The 23,032-nt window shown below is 34.5% G+C and overlaps 2 protein-coding genes across 3 annotated transcripts in view; one reads left to right on the forward strand and one right to left on the reverse strand.

Annotated features, from left to right (window-relative positions):
- LOC139983382 (uncharacterized) lies at positions 1–5,597 on the forward strand. Its single transcript, XM_071996905.1, has 5 exons — positions 1–271; positions 1,654–1,743; positions 2,784–2,903; positions 3,819–3,871; positions 4,505–5,597. Exons 1-5 carry the CDS (start codon positions 145–147, stop codon positions 4,586–4,588), a joined length of 474 nt encoding a protein of 157 aa, XP_071853006.1. The 5' UTR covers positions 1–144; the 3' UTR covers positions 4,589–5,597.
- LOC139983381 (adhesion G-protein coupled receptor G4-like) overlaps positions 5,596–23,032 on the reverse strand; it is a 25,815-nt gene continuing 8,378 nt past the window's right edge. The window contains exons 1-14 of one of the 2 annotated variants that reach the window (XM_071996904.1): positions 16,888–17,074; positions 16,572–16,718; positions 15,860–16,060; positions 14,675–14,788; positions 14,458–14,571; positions 14,106–14,152; positions 13,365–13,529; positions 12,805–13,174; positions 12,101–12,363; positions 11,064–11,231; positions 9,789–9,898; positions 9,142–9,404; positions 8,209–8,278; positions 5,596–7,472 (exon numbers count right to left, since the gene is read on the reverse strand). In XM_071996904.1, the coding sequence (XP_071853005.1) occupies positions 6,980–7,472; positions 8,209–8,278; positions 9,142–9,404; positions 9,789–9,898; positions 11,064–11,231; positions 12,101–12,363; positions 12,805–13,174; positions 13,365–13,529; positions 14,106–14,152; positions 14,458–14,571; positions 14,675–14,788; positions 15,860–16,060; positions 16,572–16,718; positions 16,888–16,987 (2,625 nt within the window). In that variant the 5' untranslated portion in view covers positions 16,988–17,074 and the 3' untranslated portion in view covers positions 5,596–6,979. Of the gene's footprint in view, positions 7,473–8,208; positions 8,279–9,141; positions 9,405–9,788; positions 9,899–11,063; positions 11,232–12,100; positions 12,364–12,804; positions 13,175–13,364; positions 13,530–14,105; positions 14,153–14,457; positions 14,572–14,674; positions 14,789–15,859; positions 16,061–16,571; positions 16,719–16,887; positions 17,075–23,032 lie in introns of those variants that run through there. The other variant, XM_071996903.1, reaches the window with a different exon arrangement.

The raw sequence follows: 23,032 nt of genomic DNA on the forward strand, positions 1-23,032 counted from the left end.
TAAACCCTCCCATGATTAGCAGAGCTGTCTTCATAACGATAGTAACAGCTATACCACAGTTTGTAGTACAGAATAATCAGAATTTAAACCAACAGACTTTACTTGTTGGAGAAGGAGAAGAAAAGAGCAGGCTAATCCAGCACCATGAACGTAGGATTAAGTATACTGGTGTTTGTCTCTGCCTTAAGCATAACTGTACCATACTATGTGAAAGTGGATTCAACGAGCAACGAACTGGATGACCCATCAAATTGCAATTTCTCGTTTACTGGTAAGTTAACAAGATAACAGCTCATATATCGTTACACCTGCACACAATACAAATAATAAATGTTTATGACTAATGGCAGCTATGGACCTAGACTCGTAGCCAACAATTTTGAGTAGGAAGGGCATTACAAGTTTGATGATTGACGTCAAAATATTATATTTGTTTAAATTTAAAGCACATACAAGGAATGTGTACTATCTGTGAAGGATATCAAACAAGAGAGGTTATCTTTGAATCGTGGTTGTTGGCGCCACGGATACAGTTTTTGTTTTGACTGTTAAGCCTTCCATACTATCCTGGGCAAATGTAACAGATATGCAATGTCATGCGTCGTCTGTAAACCTTCTAGTATAGATGATTATAATACCAGCATGACACGAAGACACAATTATGAATAATTTCCTCCATTATTAATTTCAAATTTACAGTGTTGTCCAAGTTTACAGCAAACAGACGCGTAAGTGGTTGCTCTCTTCTGATTTCAAACGTCATACATGGACCGCGTCAAATAAATTAGGAAATGCGAAGTTTGTTAGATGAATAGAGAAACAATCCATTTGTGAAACTGTTGCGTTTGCTAATATATGTCAACAACCGTTTCACTTGATCGAGACATTATCCAGTCCTTAATTTTGAATCGGCAAACATAAGTTCTTAAAAGCCCTGCACATCCATTTCGTTTTAACATCCCTGTGAGCAGCATCACCCGATACACATAGAGAACACCGTTAACTACTGTAAATCTTAGTTTTTTACCACAGTAAAAACTGGATCGTGCTATAAATCGGTAGCAAATGCTATTAGGATTACAGTAAGAACTGAGAATATGTGTAATTTAGTCGTACACTTCATCGGCGAGATGGAATGTTGAATGTTTTTCTAAATTGAGACAGCTTGCTAGTTCCTTTCATGACCAGCAGTATATATTGTATATCTATATATTTCTTAGAGTGAAAGAGTATGGAATACGTTCTGCAGGTACAACAATGCAGCCCCATCATGTGTTAAACTAATGTTATGCCAATCCGTGAACGCATCTCACACTTACCTAACTAAGACACCTTTGGGATTCGAAAATATTAATTGGTCACATTTAAGCAGTTATGAACATTTTGAAAATGAGTCCAAAAAATTAATTTTTCCTATACAATGATTGTACCCGTTATGCGTAGACAAACTTTTAAAAATGTTCGATGGATTAAATATCACGTTTCTTGACACCATATATGTCCTTCAACCATGTTGCAGGAAATAAAACGCAAAATGACGTTTGAAGAAGAAAAAAATCCAATTGGTCTTGAGCTTATGGAATCATAAAATGGTCAATTTGCTCAACAAAATACAAATTTTATAAACATACTATTTTATATATTTCTTGACAGGTCCATGGGCAAAAGGAGTTAACTTTTCAGCAACCCCTTTTCCACCGAAATATTATCAACCGATAAGTCTTGACTTCCAATTTATAGCATGTAAGGTTTTCAATAATCATAACATATCATATAGACTCCTAATGAGCCTGTATCGTTTGGTGTTGTGCAGTATTGTCTTGCGCATTTGTTATTTAATTAATGAGATAACCGTACTGGCTTGTTATTAAATGTTTATATTGCATGTGTTACTTACGTTAGCAACGAAGCATATTGAAAATATATTTCATTAACTCGGTTAGCTTAATTAATCTGAGAGATGTGAATAGTTACGATATTTTTGGTAGCACCAGTCTGTATTTCCCAACAACTAAAAATATGAAACAACCCCCCCCCCCCCAAAAAAAAAAAAAAAGTTACCACTTGAACTGTAGAAAATTATTGTTTCATGACGGCGTTAATTTATTATGCAAGACTGTAGCTTTATGATGAAAATGTCGAATATATCTTTACAGTAAGTTTGAAATACACAAGACACTATAAGTTCATATTCAATAATTGCATTTAGCAACGAAAATGTGCGGTCGGAGCTTATTTTAATATTAAGCTCACAACCCGATTTGCTTTATGGATGACCCCGGGTATGCCATGACTAACTTTTTGGAGACTAAATTTATTTGAGTTATTGAACTATAACATGTAAACAAAGTGTGCACCTAAGCGTTACACGTATGCGATTCATCATTCTTGTTGGAAGAAATTATTTACCACAACGATATTCCCTTAAAGATAGCTAATCAACTTTTACCTTGTAGTCCAGCTTTGTGCATCACTTTTCCATCATAATTAAGTCTAACATACCTTAGTTTGGAGCGGTCGTTTTAATATATTACCATATCTGAAAGACATTATGTGTTCATTTGATTACATGTGCTTGCATACCTTTGGTAAAGTGTTGTTTTACTATATATTTTGTAATAAATATGTATATATATATATATATATATATATATATATATATATATATATATATATATATATATACATATACATATATATATATATATATATATATATATATATATATATATATATATAAATTCAGCAACAATTAAATAGACTTCTTCCATTAAATGCTTTAGATGAAGATCTCTTGGTCGCTACGATAAAAATAAACATTACCAAGGTAGACGAAGGATGGGACTATGTTTACGATGGGATACTTTGCAAGTTCAATGACATATGTCCCATTTTCAAAGGAGGTAAGTAAAAACTTGACTTCTCTTTAGGTTGCTAAGTTTAAGGTTATGCACCTTCCAGTGTCTTGTTTTCTAACGTCGCCGTAAATGGTGTTTCTTTTATGAAGAATATCAGCCTTGGAGTAGTCCTTTAAGTTTAATCTTTGACAATATCGCACTAATCTATGAAGTAGACCTTAAAGTTTAATCTTTGACAATATCGCAATAATCTATCAAGTAGACCTTAAAGTTTAATCTTTAACAATATGTCACGTATATAGACCTTTAGGTTTAACCTTTTGACCATATGTCACGCATATATGAAATAGACCTTTTAAGTTTCACCTATGCCCATAAGTCACTGATATATCAAATATATTCATGACTTAAACAGGTTATTCTGTTTCGCTTGTTTATAGCTATCTAACCTTTATCACGATGTGTAATAAACAATATTTCATTTCCATGCAGCACCAAACCTGTCGCGTAATACTTGTCATTCCACAAAATCCAGAAAAAGCATTTCCCTCAGTTATGCATAATGCCGTCTCTATGATGTAACGAAGGCTGTTATCATTAAAACATTAAATTACGCCTATTGAATTTTACACCGATGCCTACCCTTACTTTGGTGTCTGAAAGTAGCAGAAACAAAATCCAAAAGTGATCGCTATAATATTCCAGTCATCCAATAGAACACAGACATTGTGCCAGAAGTTACAACAATCTTACATCATTGACTTCGCTAGCTTAAAGGTATGGCAAAAGCCAGTCATCGCGGTATTGTTTCCTTTTAAACAACCCCCTGTTTTTTTTATAGAATTGTGTGAGGTCCTCATCAATTCTAATAAGCTGATGTTCACATCAAAGCCAGTTTAGAATGCTGATTTATAAGATATGTATTTTCAATATTCGTCTTGCAATTTATTTCACTTTCAGAAAAGCGGAGATACAATGGTACAATCACGTCACCATCCTTGTATCTTGACAAGGTGAGCCAGGAAACCATTCCGATAGAGTAACAATCAATCACTTAAAGGAATGTATTATTGAATTTGTTGTTATAGGTCCGCTTTTTGTTTCAAATGTTACATTGATAATACCCGTCTTGTTTTGTCTAAAGTAGACTAGCGTCAAATAACAACATATGTTGAAGCAATATACCGGGCCTATCCGATCCATTAAGCAACCATGCATAACACGAACGTAGATGAGAGGAATGTCAACGCGTTGTAAAAATCTATGTGGTCCTCACCGCATACGATTCCTCTTATGGTGCTTTGTACGTAGTAGCCAGATTTATACTTCAATAAACAACAAATAAATCAAGAAACTACTCTGCTGGAATGATTCCACAAATTAATTGAATAGTCACCATGTCACAAACAATTTAGAATGAAGAAAACACTACTATATTCTTCTTATTTCTGTTAGTTACACAAGACGCTTGTTAAAGTTAAAATTAACTGCATGTGCTCTTCCAAACCTTACGTTTCGGTAAAACGCCGTTGTTGTTTGTGTTGAAGCTCAAATTTAACAACATAACTCATCAAACCTCAACCCGAAATTATTCTCATCTATTTAGTGTCAACACTTTCATGTTCTTTTTTATTTTTACTTATCAGGGCGTCTACAGAGGATGGGCTGAGGTTTATGACAAAAACCACAAAATGATATTTGGTGCAACTTTACACGACTGCCGTTTTTAGTCGATACACACGACCCTCTCAAGTTTCTATTTGATTGAGAAACATGGCAAGTTAAGATGCTCTCGTTTGCTCACCATTAGGAATGTCCAAGACAGTGTTGTTATTTACCATGGAGTTTTAGCTCATGTAATTATTAAAGACTCTATCATGAGACGTGACATTATTTCGCATGGAACAGCAAGTTATTAGTTTTTGATACCTAAAAAAATATCTGGCAACTTCTCAGCAAACTGACATCGTCATAAGAAAGACTAGTTTAGTTCCCAACCTTTCCCATCTAACAAGTAAAAGATGGCGAAGGGGCAACTGCAATCACATTAGAGAAAAACATTAACACCAGTTGTTAACTGCATTACGGTTGTAACGTGTTCTTCTGGGGTCTACATTACGGAATGTATATCTATACGAGCAACAAATCTGGCAAAATATAATAGCGCCATCATTGACCTTAGTAGGTAAAACTGAGAAGGTACGGTCATGACAAAACAGAACGGGCGGTTAACATCGAACTAACATAACTTCCGTTATGGAGAAACAAGTTATACTTCAGTTTAAATGAGGGAAGTCCTAATAGATTTGTAATAAAACGAATATATAGTACATGTTTACCCTCATATTATTTATTGTCCAGCCGATACTCATAGTTGGTACAGCCAGTACTGTTCATGTACCACAGCCGTGCATCAGAAAATACTACTCTGTGTTCTTCACATGTGTATCATGTGTTACAGGACATGAACAGTAGTTACTGTATCAGCCATGAGTATCGGGTGTTTTGCCACAGAATCGATAAGAAAAGTTATTTTGGAGAGGTATTTCATATAACTATCAAACAATTTCGGCAAGCGCTTTTTTTTTTTAGTTTGTGTAGTATAGTTTCTCACAGTGGATATGTTATTAAACCATCATAGGTCACTGCTGGTACAATAACCCTATCGATTTAACATTTATATTCGTCATCGACGATATTACTTCACAAGAAGGCAGTAAAATAGAAACGAACAACATATTTATCGTCTTTTTTATTTCTTTAACACCTCTTCTCAATTCGAACCAACAATCTGTGTCAACTTGTACAAGTAACGTTTTATGTTACATCAGTATCGACCAACTCACGCTGGTGTTTCACACATAACAAATATGTTTACGAAATTGCTTTGTCTAAGTAAACAAAAAAAGGAATGATTTTATCTTTAGAACAATAAAGAACACACACCTACCCATAAACCACCAGACTACAACGATACCTATATACAGAGTATAACTATATATGTCAAAATATAACAATACCATCAACCATCCTACTACATTATCTTATCCTGATCAAATTATGAATTCACATGATATAAGTCAAAGATGATGACATTCTGAGTACTATCTGGTGTATTTAGTGAGTTAAACATTTTAAAACACCTTTTCTCTTGACAATCACCCGATGCCCACTGAGAAGATACCTACTGTAAATCTTTAAGTTTTGTACCAGAGTAAAACTGGGTCGGTCTATAAATCGGTAGAACCTGCTATTAGGTTTACAGTAAGAACTGAGGATACATGTAATCCCCAAAAATCCAACTGAATGAATTTGTTGGAATTAGACATATCCTCGGTTGTAACTCAAACCCTAATAGCACATGCTACCGATTAAACCGAATTATCAGCAGGATCCAGTTTTTTTTTTCTCTGTGGAACAGAACTTTAAGAGTTACAGTAGGTACTGTTATATCTATATGAATCGGTTGAGTAAATACATAATATGGATAGAATCAATTCCGCTAAAATGGATAAAAAATCTTTTAATTTGTATTCATAGAAACAAATCGTATTAACATTTGTGATTCACCTTGAATAAACGGAGTACACCTCTTTCAGTTACATTGCCAAATGTTCTGTGTCATGAGACACGTGACACATGTTTAATGTGCGTTATAAGTATATTCTAGATAACCTGTGACAACGTTAGATGGCAATTAGTAATTCCATCAATCAAAGTATCATTCTTAAAGTATCGAATTACATGTATTTACATCAGCTCAAATACAGGCTTTATTTTCTGCTAGCTGATATTGTTTGCTTAGCAAAAGTGCTGAACATTTTCTGAATCATCAAAGCATCTTGTATCGAAAATATGATAATTTTTGTTTTAAAATGTTTGTGGTATTTTGAAAACAAATCTGGCAACTGCAGCCTGGATGATGTCATCAGTACAATTCAGCTAACAAAATTTCTTTGTTTCTTTCTTAATAATTTAAACTATATATGGGTCTTGTTAGAAGTTGAAATCACTTAAACTGACAATTGATTATTTTATGTTTGTTGTACTTAACATTTACCTTCACAGTGTAATGATTCATTAATACTCCGTATAGTTACGGTTATTACAAAGTATCAGTTTTATTTCTGGAAACCATTACTCTGGTTGCTTTCCGAAATAGATTTTTCAGTAGAATGACTTTTAAGTACAGTGGATCGACCTTTAAGAGAAGCTGTTCCAGTGCTGTTGCTTTGACTGATCTCGCTTCTTTTCAGCTTTAAAAACATTTTTCTGAATTCCGGATTTGCTACACAAAGCAACAAAAACATCAAAACACCTTGCAAGGCAATGAATATGCAATACAGATAGTCAAATATTAGAGTTGATTGGTCGACAGCTGCAAGAAATCCAAAAGCCCACGAGAGGCCGAGAACAAACCAGAAGAGAACACCATGTCGAATTCTTGTAATGATTTCATCCCTCTTTGCATGTTCCTTTGCTTTACTGACCATCAGTGGGCGACACAGGATTTTCCGGATGACCATCGCAAATATGATCAAATTGAATACAAACATCGCACCGACCTCTGCCAGGAATCCGAAATAGAGGGAGTATCCAGGATGGATGAAACAACTTTGGGAACAAAGAATATGAAATCAATGCTGTGTCACATAAATACATAACCAAACATGAAAATGTCATGCGTTGTAAAACTGTCGCTTTTTTAATTATTTTCAACATTTTCATTCCGTAACGGAGGTAAGTACGTCTCTTTTTGTTTATGATCATTAATCGTATATTTTGTTAACCTAACATTACGTAGAAACAATAAATCGTTGTATTGTGAGATAGTCAAATGGCGTAAAGATAATTAATCAGTGGAAGTATAAAACAAGATGTTTGCTACTATAGCTTGCAACTCTTTTGCTCTGACTATTGTGTTATTTATAATCGACGTAAAATACTACGTTACTATTTCAGAGCATCCAAACGATAAGTTAAGGAATCCGTTAAGCGACAAAATTTGCATTAGTATTGTTTTTCAATCCTTGAACTATTGGTTGAATTATGTCAAGTTCTTCTACATGTTTTGTATTACATGTTTTGGCTGTGTTATTGAATCAGTATATTCGCATATGTTACGAAGTCTAACTAGGGCTCTATTAATGAACAAACTTGACATTCTGTGAAGTTCCACAATGAAAAGAAAAACCTTTATACCAGCTTTAATGAGCGATTAAATCAGCCTTCGACCCGAACAGATGTACCCAGTCAGATGTGTTCTGACAGGATTGCATAACTGAAACAAGTTATTTTATGCTGCTAATAAAAAATGCACATAAGTCTTTACAAAATATATATTACTTACTAGTTAGCCGTTTCATAATCGGTTGTTTTGTCAAGGAAAGCCACCAGGATAACGCATGTAAAGGATGAACCTGTCCAAAATAAGACACAAATAGCGGAGTGTGATATCGGGAGTTTATTGATCAAAATCCGATTCACACAGATATGTATGTATAATTGAAATGTACTCGACAACACAACATACATAAACTCCCTGTAGCATAGGATATGTTGGTATAGCTATATATCCTAAGCTTACATACTTCTCATAACTTATTGACGACAGTAATCATTCGTTTCGGAGTGCTTAACTCTGCATACTCTTCTGTCCAAACTCACTCCTGGCCATTTTATTTTATTTTTCGCCCCCCACCCTAAAAAAAAATATTGTATCAACTTCTACAATACTTAAACAAACTATCTCTGTATGAGACCAATTTAAGAACGGTGTAGTATAGGTTCGTTAACTATCAAGGAAGTTTCTCACTAAAGAAACAAAACCCTAAAAGTACAACAAGGAAACTTGAAAGTTAGTCATGTTTTGGAGGCAGGGTTGCGTCTTTTAACGAGATCAAAAACAAACTAGAAAGGTGAGAGTTTATTATTCCCAGAACTTCTTTCAATTGATGTGGTGACTGTGACGACTTAACGGGAACTGCATTGCGCATTGTCAATATAAGGTTCGTTATGCTTGAACGCGCACAATGAATACTCGTCGTTAAAGCATTGTTACTTGTTAAACCGGAGTTCAAGTAAGGGTTAGAGTTATAAAGCTAGTGAAGAAAAAAAAAAGATATATTCAATCAAATTTTATTTCTAAACTTCCCAGAATAGCCATTGTGTGGTGAAGCACCTATTCGCCATAGTGATAATTGATAATTGCACATATAAACACGTACCGATGATTCTCCGAAAATGTCATAGTTTTATACGTAACTGTAAAACAGACACTTACCATATGCAACTATGCATGCAATTGGTGTGAAATAACGAATGCTCCCTTTCTTAGCTTTGAGAAACAAGAAATAAAGATTCAAAGCTTCTGCTGACATCCAAGCCAACGTAGCCAGACAGAAGAATTGAATGATTGCGGAGACCGCGGCACAACGTTGTTTCTTCCCTACAGCGAGAGGACCAACCAGGAAAGCAATGTAGAAACCCAAAAGAGACAAACAAAGGTTGATATGGATTTGAGTCGGTTGTTTCGATCTAAATGCTCTGAAATAAGAATAAATATAGAGCACACAATATCATCAACAAGTTTATTTCGATATTGCATTTTTTAATGACAATGTTTCTAGTCAATTAACTTAGATACAGGTCGCGGGACAGGAGCAGGATCTTCTTCAAAGTCAAATTGCAACAATTTGAATTATCGCTGTAACCAATTTAACTCAAAACAAAGTGTCTGCACATATAAAATATTATTTCATAATACTTTCATGTATGAGACATCGCCATGTTATGATTAATAATTGCTTGCAAGCAACTCTTTATTTCTGTTATTTTTATTTAATTTTCGTTCAAGGATGTGCGGTTCATCTTTATTGTGTATATTACTGATATGAATGCCTTGTTATATATTTAGATGTTGGTACTTACTTGATGGATAGAAAGGTTACGATGCAGAATATCAGGCACACTCCAGATATTATTGATCCAATTAATGTTATGTAGTAGAGGGCAATCTGGTTTTCTATAGGACCAACCCTCTGTAAAAGAAAAGGAAGTTACGTAATTTAATTATAATATAACTCAAAATATATCTATATCAGACGAGGCAAGCAAGTCATGTGCAGTTTGCTATAAATAACATTAACTTATCATAATTAAGCATTCTCCCAGCACCCTAACAAACAAAGGATATACCCTTGTGATAATGTGGCTACGATTCCTTTTCAATGTACTCAGTAGATTGTGACCACCCGATACACATAGAGAACACAGTTACTACTATAAATCTTTAAGTTTTGTACCACAGTAAAATCTGGATCGTGGTATAAATCGGTAGCATGTGCTATTAGGGTTACAGTAAGAACTGAGGATATGTGTAATTCCAAAAAAATCCAGTTGTTTGGGATTTGTTGGAATTACAAATATCCTCAGTTATTACTGTAAACTTAATAGCACATGCTACCGATTTATCAGATTTGTCAGCACAATCCAGTATTTACTGTGGTACAAAACTTTAAGATTTACAAGTTACTGTAATCTCTATGTGAATCGGCTGTTGTGAGATATACTGTGGTTGATACTGTTGGAGATATCTTCTCTTAAACACGGTTAGTCTCAGTGGTATTAATAATCAACAATATCTAGATGACGCAACTGTCACAAGTGTCTGTGTGGGTGGGTGTTTAAGTTTTAACGCTTGAACGAGAACTTGTTAACACCTCGTCACAGCTAACGTGGGAGGTCCGTACCATTAACTACATATCAATAGTTCTGAATATAGCGTGACAGTTTAGGCACTATGTCTATACGCGGCATGCAAGGTTCACAGACAAGTTATTGTTTCCAAAAGAAATCACTTCCAGTAAGGCAGTGTTTCCACTTCACAGTTTATATGTCAATTGGCTGCGGTAGGATTCTCTTGAAAGAAACATCATAATGAAACTTTGATTCTTTTTTTTTGCGTGTAAATATCTTATTATGTCAAATAAGTATTAATATTTAAATAAATTAAAAAATATATAAATGTATTCAGTGTTGATGATGAATATCAGCGAAGATGTCATGACGAAAGAAACTTCACAAAACAATTATAATTTTACTAATATCAGTAGAATTATGTATTGATAGATTGCCATTCCTATTGACTGAAATATACTGACGGTTTGCTATGATTATTTACAAGTTCTTAATCTTTTGACTTACAATTAAGACTGCAAAACTTCCAATGTGTTTACATGAGCACACGGTAAGATCTGAATCGTCCTGTAACATATCACAGCCTTTATCAGACCAAAATCCTTTATCCGTGTCTTCGTTATACGACCAAACGACGCAAGTGCTATCCAGTTTTTCTTCTCCTTCGTCAAGATTCTGCAACAAAATGTTGCCATTCAAAGTGAGTTTTGAGTGAACTTTCTTTTATTATAAAGAAGGTAACACTGGACAATAAATTAGTTCGAAAAAGCAAAATGTATAGAAAATGGACATTGCTAATGCCAATGCAGTCTGATTGAAACGCAGCATTAACGCTGATTTTTGTTTTTGGCTTTAAAATTAATCATTACTCAATTGTCCGTTGTAGACTTTAAAAGTAGGAATAGACGACATACGTATTTTCATAAATTAAGTTCATGTAATAAATATATTGCGCAAGGTGAAGGTTATTGCAACTATATAAGACTAGGAGGATATCCATATATTTGTGACAACTTCAGTCAACCAAAAATGCCGTAAATGGTATGATGCTACTGGTACTAGGCTCGGTACATTTCCAACAAACAGAGTAGCGATTGATTTGTAGCAAGTTTCTTTTACTAAGTCAGTTAAGAATCTTCGCTTTATAAGGAATATTCTCCGTCCATTTAAGAGAAAGTTCTTTTATTTTATTGCAAAAAAAGACAACCAAATAATGGGTAGATGTCACCCAAATATCTTGATTAGCCAAGATTGATTTACCAACCAACGACCATCTGAATTTGTTTTAACAACAGAGAACACTTCAGCATGTGTAAAGAGAAAAAAACGAAGTATAAAAAATTGATATTCTAAATGTAATGTGCTTAATGATATGTCCATGTATTCCATCCAATAACTACAGTCATAAGAACGTTCGCTGGAATGCCCTATGTTATGTTATTTCTTTCCTTCTGTATACTAAAGGCGCATATTCCATGACTAAATATTAAAATCATACACGAGTTTACATGGAAGGATTTAGGACAAAAGCTGTTGATTAATACCTCCATTGTGAAAAATTTTGATATGATTGGATATTCTAATGCAATATCAAAAATATCTCCATTAGCTTTATCGTCATCTTTATCACCGGTCACAATAATGGTTGTTATTATTTGACTGTCTATCCTCTCAGAGATCGACGAGTTGCTGTATTCATCTCCATCATCATCTCCGCTCAACACCTTCTTCATCGTGGGCTTCGATGGGGTAAATAGAGTATCGGATTTATATATAATGAAGCTTATCGGAACTTTCCCATCCACACCTATTGAAAAAAATGACTACATTATCAAATTTTATCAAAACGAATCCTGTTTACGCGATTATTACATGAATGAAATACCTAAGGATATGAATCAGAGTTTCTCATGTTCAAATACCAATGTAGTTTTCTACATTTTTAATACCCTTAACAATATGCTGCTAATTAAAGTGAACGTTACTAGGACGAATTAACCAACAATTTCAGCTGTTGTAATCTTATGAAACGTATCATTATTTCACTACAGTGTGATCTTCATTGTTGCCTTCGATAAGAAAACGCGAATGAATTATTTATACTGCATTGGTCTACAGTCATTTTTGTGAACATTTGAAAAACTGAGATAACATAATCAAAGACTGTACAAATATGCAAAGTAAGCATTTTAAATAGGAAATTAATATTTGTGTTGTTCAGAATGGAATGATAATTGTAAAGCATTACCGTCAAGTAACTCGAGTACCTCTGATGGTACAGATATAGATGTGATCACTTGCTCCAGTGGTACGTCCCTTCCATCTCCATATATCTCATTTTTTCCACCCGTGAGGCCTCCGGTAAGGGTTCGCGTACTACCACCTTCGATAACGTGAGCAAAATTTAGGTTTTCACCGACATTGCTCGGGACAACATTGATAGAGACTACGCCGATGTTCTCATGAAGCTGGGAAAAGTTGCCTTCGTTCTTTTGAAAATTACTGACTTGTTTTTCCAAGGCTGCAACTATTCTGCCACCTACGTCCATTACATTATCTTGAACATCGCCGTCTACTTCAATCAAATTATTTACTGCTTTAATCACTGGTTCAGTAACCTGGTTGGAAGGAAGTTACAATTGAATGGTATTATTTGAATACAATTACATGTCAAGTGTAAAATTACATATATAATGTCTTGGTAAATTAGCACACAAAAGCTCAGTTCTCTATACGCGTAAAGCAACGTTAAAACACACTTAACGTTTGGATATTACTTAACAAGATTCTAAAATGTCTTGTTCTCACCTCGATTGAAGAGATACCTTCTTCCACGATTGATTCTAAAGCAGAAACTGTTATCTCGATCCTCATGGGATCTTCGGCCAGAAACTTGCCATCGCTAGTTGCCTCCTGCACAGCGTCTGCGGACATTATAATTTCCTCGTCTGTCTTGTTGGTTACACCAGTGTCCTAAAAACAAACAAGATTTTGTCAAATTATTAAGTGAATTGTTCTTTACCGAACCTCCTTAGTTTTAGAGAAAGATATTATTGCCCTGGCACCTATGAATTATTAATTTCCAATAACGGCATGTTTGGAGGGCTTAGTATTACATGTTGCAGTAAAATAACGGACACTTGTTGAATATTGATCACTCGTATTTATTATGCATGTATCAAACATTGATAATTTCGTTGCTTTACACCTGTATCATAAGTGTGATCCTTTAACGAATACAGTGTTTATTTAGCATCTACGTCCAGCAGGTCACTCATTGACTAACTAAAGGTTCGATTCATTGCTGACAGGAAATACTTTTTTTTACAAGGAAATACATAGTTAACGTAACAAAAATAACACGCTGCTTTTATCTGTTACAAAAGAGCATATCAGTTATCCGCCTTTTTCTCTCTATATATATATATATATCCGCCTTTCTCTATATAACCCACATGCAATATGGGAAACCATACCTCTAAACAAATATGTATATGTTGAAATAACCTGAGTATCTAATTACATTTGTTTCCATGAAAGTGGACTTACATCAGCAATTCTTGATAATATCTGTTGTTTTTCTTCAGCGGGCTTATCTGAGAATTACAAAGATTCTTTTAAATTATTAGTGATGATAGTAATTATGAATTTACGATAAGAGTAATGAGTTCAATGGTAACATGGATGAAGGTGGCTTAACTGTTTATTGATTTCCGTCTTCAGAAATAGTTAAACACAAACTAGTGTACAATGAGGTTACCAGAAACAGAGTTTTAAAGTCGACATACTCTGTTTCAGTTAGATGATGAAATAGAATGGAATGATCTTGACCTCATTGGGTAATATTTATTTTTCATAAACTAAAAAAAAAAAACATGTAATAAACATTGCTGACTCTTACCATTCTCACAGTAGACGCCTACATACAGGAGTGGACAGGTACAAAGAAACATGTTGATTGAGTCGATGCAAGTTCCTCCATTCATGCAGGGATCACTATAACACTCGTTTGTGTCTGTGAATAAAGATACGTGAACATGAGCCGAGGATTGTTGCATTATCTAAAAGTAGAACTTAACTGAATTAAAGATATTTAATGAAGATTTGCCGATACTTACTATTCTCACAGAAATCACCTACAAAACCAAGTGGACAGGTACATAGAAACATGTTGATTGAGTCGATGCAAGTTCCTCCATTCATGCAGGGATCACTATAACACTGGTTTGTGTCTGTAAATAAAATACGTGAACATAAGCTGGAGAAAGTTCATTATCTGAAATTTAGTATTTGACTCATGTTCTGATATGTAATGAAGATTTGCCGACACTATGCGTTCTCACAGTAAACGCGTTCAACTCTCAGTAGACAAATGCAAAAAGACGAAAAAGATAACATGTTGAATGGAACGCTATAACAAGCGTTTGTGTACGTGATTATAAATATTTGAAAATAGGCTGATGAGTGTTACATCACATGTAAACGGAGTCTTTAATCAGGTGTTAATCAACGATCTAAGTTACGTTTATCACAGGCTATTGCACGCAGGGAGGTATATTGCAAGCGATGCACGAGGCCACAAGACCAAGGTAGAAAGAAACACAGGGGATGGGGTTATCATTTTCAGCAACAATGCTTACAACGTTTGACATAACTGTTTTCGCGATTGCTATAATCCGTATGAACGTGATATCAACGAAAAGCAATAAGGGTTAACACTAATTGTTGGTACACCCATGCCACTGCTCGTTTTTTTTTGTGGTTAATAACCACATAAAACGTGACATACGACATTCGCTAAACTCACAGTGGGTCCCTTCAATACAGGTGAACATTTATAACTGGACCAAGATGTCATTTCAAGGCATATTGCACCATTTTCACACAAATTCTGGGAACATCCGCGAATACCTACGGATCGATAAAATATGTTTATCAGAATTGTTTACACTCGGATCCACCTTGTCTCTCACACACGAGAATAGTACACACCATGCATTTTGCTACTATAACTATAAGAACAAAGACATAACGAATTAGAGGTGCACCATCGATGCGAATAATATATCAAAACTACGTCCAATTTGGTTTAAAGGTCAACAGTTCCGTCCAGTGAAAGTTCTTGTTCGTCTTTAGAACGATGAATTGTGTCAGTGGGATGCGGCTGACTGCATCAACAACATTATTTTAAAGGAGAGGAAGGTCCCAACAATGCAAAGTAGCATAATTGCTCATAAATACTGATATAACAGTATGCATATTGAATATTATATCTTTAGTTTATATTTCGAATATGTACTTACTGAAACTGACCGTTGTTAATTGTTCGTTGCAGAGATTTGTGCCACAAAAACAAGCAAATCCTTCGGAGTCCAATATTAACTGAGTGAAATTAGGGACGAAGTTTGAAAAGTAATTGTTCAAAAAAACAGATGAATTAACACAGTTATCTTCTTCGATTGAAACCAAACACCCTCGGAATACGTTTTCAAGAACATCGAGCCCTGCAGATAAAGAAAGTAGCAATTTGACTGAATGAGTTTCTGGCACATATTCATATATGAACAACAACATTCCATTGTTATCATGGTTTGTTATGCAGTGCGTTTCACCCACACAACGTACTAGCACAAATTTGCACATATAGACCTAGTTTAGACCCTACATTTGATTTATTATGTACCGTTGTACATTTACAAGGGAGTCAGTCGCAACGACTCTGTCAATTATGCCGGAGTAGATTGAAAAAAAGTCGATCGTTGAATAATATAGACATGAGCAGTCCCTGTATACGGACAAATATTTCCTTCCCAAGGATGTAATATTGGTAATTTCTTCTAAAGCACTTCATTAAGGTGAACTAAGTAACGTTCTCTCACCTTCATACATTCGTCTTGGTGCTACGAAGTCCATTCCAATTAACATGAATTAAAATTTAGGAAGAAAAAACATATATATATATATATACATATATATAGCTACTATTATAATATTTGTGACAGTGTGACTACTCACCTGGTCCTAAATCGGCAATGATGTTGACATCAGTACACTTGGCGCCTTCAGAACAAGTATTAGTATTCATCTCGTCCAAAGGCAACGAACAATCATCTACACCATTACATGAGTAACATTCGAGGCTTTTTGGAGGAGCAGCTGTCACTGGAGTAGTATAAATGTAATTTAAATGTAGAGCACAGAATTGTTAGCATAAAAGGCAGTGAGTACATGACAACTTAGAATGTTCAAGATACATTAAACTATTTTACTCTTGTTAGTATTTAACATTGGTTTTCATAAATATGAGGTATACATGAGCATGTTTTCTTACCCATCTCTAGGAAGTTTTGTTTCAAAAATGATTGAACCGGACAGCTATGTGCCCAAATTGAGGGAACCATATTAATCAATGATTGCATATAGTATGCCATTAACACTCCCCGTCCAACTTCATTCCCTTAGTAGCTCAGTCGTACACTTGTTTACTAAGATATCCTTGATCAATATGGCCAAACCATATTTTTGGATGCTTGATCAATATGGGCAAACAATATTATCCGATGCTTGATCAATATGAGCAAACCATATTATTCGATGCTTGATCAATATGAGCAAACCATATTATCCGATAGTTGATCAATATGGGCAAACATTATTATCTGATGCTTGATCAATATGAGCAAACCATATTATCCGATACTTGATCAATATGAGCAAACCATATTATTCGATGCTTGATCAATATGAGCAAACAATATTATCCGATAGTTGATCAATATGGGCAAACAATATTATCTGATGCTTGATCAATATGAGCAAACAATATTATCCGATACTTGATCAATATGAGCAAACAATATTATCCGATACTTGATCAATATGGGCAAACACTATTATCTGATGCTTGATCAATATGGGCAAACCATATTATTGGATGCTTGATCAATATGGGCAAACAATATTATCCGATGCTTGATCAATATGAGCAAACAATATTATTCGATGCTTGATCAATATGAGCAAACAATATTATCCGATACTTGATCAATACGGGCAAACAATATTATCTGATGCTTGATCAGTATTGCCAAACAATATTTTTCGATGCTTGATCAATATGGGCAAACAATATTATCCGATGCTTGATCAATATGAGCAAACCATATTATTCGATGCTTGATCAATATGAGCAAACAATATTATCCGATAGTTGATCAATATGGGCAAACAATATTATCTGATGCTTGATCAATATGAGCAAACAATATTATCCGATACTTGATCAATATGGGCAAACACTATTATATGATGCTTGATCAATATGAGCAAACCATATTATTCGATGCTTGATCAATATGGGCAAACAATATTATCTGATGGTTGATCAATATGAGCAAACCATATTATTCGATGCTTGATCAATATGAGCAAACAATATTATCCGATGCTTGATCAATATGAGCAAACAATATTATCCGATGCTTGATCAATATGAGCAAACAATATTATCCGATGCTTGATCAATATGAGCAAACAATATTATCCGATAGTTGATCAATATGGGCAAACAATATTATCTGATGCTTGATCAATATGGGCAAACAATATTATCCGATACTTGATCAATATGAGCAAACAATATTATCCGATACTTGATCAATATGGGCAAACACTATTATTGGATGCTTGATCAATATGGGCAAACAATATTATTCGATGCTTGATCAATATGAGCAAACAATATTATTCGATGCTTGATCAATATGGGCAAACAATATTATCCGATGCTTGATCAATATGAGCAAACAATATTATTCGATGCTTGATCAATATGGGCAAACCATATTATTCGATGCTTGATCAATATGAGCAAACCATATTATCCGATAGTTGATCAATATGGGCAAACATTATTATCTGATGCTTGATCAATATGAGCAAACCATATTATCCGATACTTGATCAATATGAGCAAACCATATTATTCGATGCTTGATCAATATGAGCAAACAATATTATCCGATAGTTGATCAATATGGGCAAACATTATTATCTGATGCTTGATCAATATGAGCAAACAATATTATCCGATACTTGATCAATATGAGCAAACAATATTATCCGATACTTGATCAATATGGGCAAACACTATTATCTGATGCTTGATCAATATGGGCAAACCATATTATTGGATGCTTGATCAATATGAGCAAACAATATTATCCGATGCTTGATCAATATGAGCAAACAATATTATCCGATAGTTGATCAATATGGGCAAACAATATTATCTGATGCTTGATCAATATGGGCAAACAATATTATCCGATACTTGATCAATATGAGCAAACAATATTATCCGATACTTGATCAATATGGGCAAACACTATTATTGGATGCTTGATCAATATGGGCAAACAATATTATTCGATGCTTGATCAATATGAGCAAACAATATTATTCGATGCTTGATCAATATGGGCAAACAATATTATCCGATGCTTGATCAATATGAGCAAACAATATTATTCGATGCTTGATCAATATGGGCAAACCATATTATTCGATGCTTGATCAATATGAGCAAACCATATTATCCGATAGTTGATCAATATGGGCAAATATTATTATCTGATGCTTGATCAATATGAGCAAACCATATTATCCGATACTTGATCAATATGAGCAAACCATATTATTCGATGCTTGATCAATATGAGCAAACAATATTATCCGATAGTTGATCAATATGGGCAAACATTATTATCTGATGCTTGATCAATATGAGCAAACAATATTATCCGATACTTGATCAATATGAGCAAACAATATTATCCGATACTTGATCAATATGGGCAAACACTATTATCTGATGCTTGATCAATATGGGCAAACCATATTATTGGATGCTTGATCAATATGGGCAAACAATATTATCCGATGCTTGATCAATATGAGCAAACAATATTATTCGATGCTTGATCAATATGAGCAAACAATATTATCCGATACTTGATCAATACGGGCAAACAATATTATCTGATGCTTGATCAGTATGGCCAAACAATATTATTCGATGCTTGATCAATATGGGCAAACAATATTATCCGATGCTTGATCAATATGAGCAAACCATATTATTCGATGCTTGATCAATATAAGCAAACAATATTATCCGATAGTTGATCAATATGGGCAAACAATATTATCTGATGCTTGATCAATATGAGCAAACCATATTATCCGATACTTGATCAATATGGGCAAACACTATTATCTGATGCTTGATCAATATGAGCAAACCATATTATTCGATGCTTGATCAATATGGGCAAACAATATTATCTGATGGTTGATCAATATGAGCAAACCATATTATTCGATGCTTGATCAATATGAGCAAACAATATTATCCGATGCTTGATCAATATGAGCAAACAATATTATCCGATAGTTGATCAATATGGGCAAACAATATTATCTGATGCTTGATCAATATGGGCAAACACTATTATCCGATACTTGATCAATATGAGCAAACAATATTATCCGATACTTGATCAATATGAGCAAACAATATTATCCGATACTTGATCAATATGGGCAAACACTATTATTGGATGCTTGATCAATATGGGCAAACAATATTATTCGATGCTTGATCAATATGAGCAAACCATATTATTCGATGCTTGATCAATATGGGCAAACAATATTATCCGATGCTTGATCAATATGAGCAAACAATATTATTCGATGCTTGATCAATATGGGCAAACAATATTATTCGATGCTTGATCAATATGAGCAAACCATATTATTCGATGCTTGATCAATATGAGCAAACCATATTATTCGATGCTTGATCAATATGGGCAAACAATATTATCCGATGCTTGATCAATATGGGCAAACAATATTATCTGATGCTTGATCAATATGGGCAAACCATATTATTCGATGCTTGATCAATATGGGCAAACATTATTATCTGATGCTTGATCAATATGGGCAAACATTATTATCTGATGCTTGATCAATATGGGCAAACAATATTATTCGATGCTTGATCAATATGAGCAAACCATATTATTCGATGCTTGATCAATATGAGCAAACCATATTATTCGATGCTTGATCAATATGAGCAAACAATATTATTCGATGCTTGATCAATATGGGCAAACAATATTATCCGATGCTTGATCAATATGGGCAAACAATATTATTCGATGCTTGATCAATATGAGCAAACAATATTATTCGATGCTTGATCAATATGGGCAAGCAATATTATCCTTTGCTTGTAATGACTGACCTCCTTAACCATGGTTAAGACAAAATAATGACGCCATTCAAGCAAGAAATACCACTCGAACAACAAAAAGTGTCAACGACATTTAAGAAAGTGAAGGTAATTTCCTCTTTCAATGACAAGAACACTACAATGTTATGACTATGAATCAGCCGTGGTGGCTATGACAGGCATTAAACAGTATTTCGTGAGATCATCAATCTAGGATATAAGTTTCAACTGGAGACAAGAGAAAATGAAGTTATTGCTACAGACAGCATCCAATCTCAGAGTCGTATTTGTCATTTCATATTAACTATCATGGTACATCGTACGTGCAGTATTGTTATGAAATAGTGATACCATCTCTTTGATGTTACCGAAACACTCCATCGAGACACCTTACAGGCCTCTTATGTATTTATCTAGGTCATGGATTCAGTTTTCCCACGAGAAGTTTTAACTATCTTATTGAATCTTGGTACAGGGCCTTTTCCCAAAATAGATTCCATTATGTCTGTGGAACATTCGAGAAGGTTCTCTCACGTGGTATGGAAGTTTCCATAGAAAGGGGATGGACTTCCAAACTCCCAACCAATCAGGGCAGATCAGTGCCAGCGCACTTATTTTTATATCGTTAAGTTAATACAGGATGGTCAGGTTATTGGCTGCCTACTGATTGTGCGCAGAGGGATTTTATAGAAGTAAGGTATAAAAGGGGGCATGGGGCCGAAAGTCCACCACTCCGTCGCAAATGTATCACTCCGTCACCAGTTCGTCGCTTCGTCATTGTTTCGTTACCATTTCATCACTCCTTCTAATTGCTTAATTGACGGAGTCAAGTCAAATCATTGTAATTTAGTTTTATTTGTAAAGAGAATCGACAGAGAAGAAATTATACCGAATCATTAATCAAATCCGATCTTGTCAAATTGTTTTTCTGTGAACTCATTGTTTTCGCCCGTTCGAGACATCTCCTGAAGAAGCATAAATACGGCATCAAGAGATCCCAGTACCTTTCTATCGCGAGTCCCGATATAGTATTACTATCGGAGGAGCCGGGCTCGTCACAATATTACAGTATACAACGCACAAAAGGCGGCTTTAGTTTGCTATCGAAATACAATATTGTCTATCACACCGTTTTTCTATTTTTAAATGGTCAAAGGAAGGTTAACAAATAGAACTTCACCACTGAGATTCACACAATCGGTGCACGATACGCATCGTTAATAATCTATAATAGTAGTAATACAAAAGTTGTTACTCGTATGGTGCCACCATTATGGAATATGTGTCTAAGTAACTCGGATGATATATCTTTCAGCTCAGTGCGGTAAAGCTATCGCGAGATCTTGCCAAATTTCTGTTACCTTTTGCCACGGTGTTTAAATGACTGCCATTTCCTCAGTTCGTCATTTGGCTTAAATTACATGAGAAGTGATTTGTGTGAATTAGGCTTTTATTTGCTATATTTTATTTTATAAAAATATAAAGGTCAGTTGAAGTCACGAGAGGCAATTGTTGTCAAATTTTGCTGAAAAGTTGTTAATATAACGTTTGAACGGCGATGAACCAAAATTGTTCAGGATAAATGTTTTTTTAGATCACTTGAGGGCCCAAAACAGGGCCTTCTGTATACAGTTTTAATTTGTGATGTACTTACAACTCATAAGTTGACCACCCCTTTCAAATGTAGTGGCATGGTCTTACAAAAGTTGAAGACAAATTTTCCAAAGTTCAGTATATCACCATTTATCAATAAGGGTTGATTAGTACAGTTTCATATTGTGAGGGTGGCGCCTGTGGTAATGGTCGAGGATAAGATACAATCAACCACGAGTGACACGCAGCACATATAAAAAAGTGATCCAATTAATTATATTATTCAGGAAGACTAACTTGTATCTGCAGAATTGGATAATCTTATGGAACGCCATTTGTAGAAAAATGACCAAACCGCGTACACAGATTATGTTCGTTGTTCATTTATGTGTGTATGTATCAATTATGATACACAATCGCAATACAAATGTAGTCGCAATGGACATACAAAAACACAATAAATATGCAATATATAGCTTGAAGGTCCTCCAATTGGTATGATTGTGTATCTTCATTGCGACTGCAAATGTATTCCGATCGTGTATGTCCGTTGCCACTGTATAAGTATTGCGATTGT

This window comes from Apostichopus japonicus, chromosome 16 (assembly GCF_037975245.1).
Source record: "Apostichopus japonicus isolate 1M-3 chromosome 16, ASM3797524v1, whole genome shotgun sequence".
In the NCBI taxonomy this organism is placed as follows: Eukaryota; Metazoa; Echinodermata; class Holothuroidea; order Aspidochirotida; family Stichopodidae; genus Apostichopus; species Apostichopus japonicus.

Bases quoted from the DNA above. Each gene is read 5' to 3' on its own strand.
- LOC139983382 (XM_071996905.1), top strand. From the start codon at position 145: ATGAACGTAGGATTAAGTATACTGGTGTTTGTCTCTGCCTTAAGCATA. The intron at 2,904-3,818 runs GTAAGTAAAAAC...TTTCACTTTCAG, and splicing joins ATGTCCCATTTTCAAAGGAG to AAAAGCGGAGATACAATGGT. The intron at 3,872-4,504 runs GTGAGCCAGGAA...TTTACTTATCAG, and splicing joins CATCCTTGTATCTTGACAAG to GGCGTCTACAGAGGATGGGC.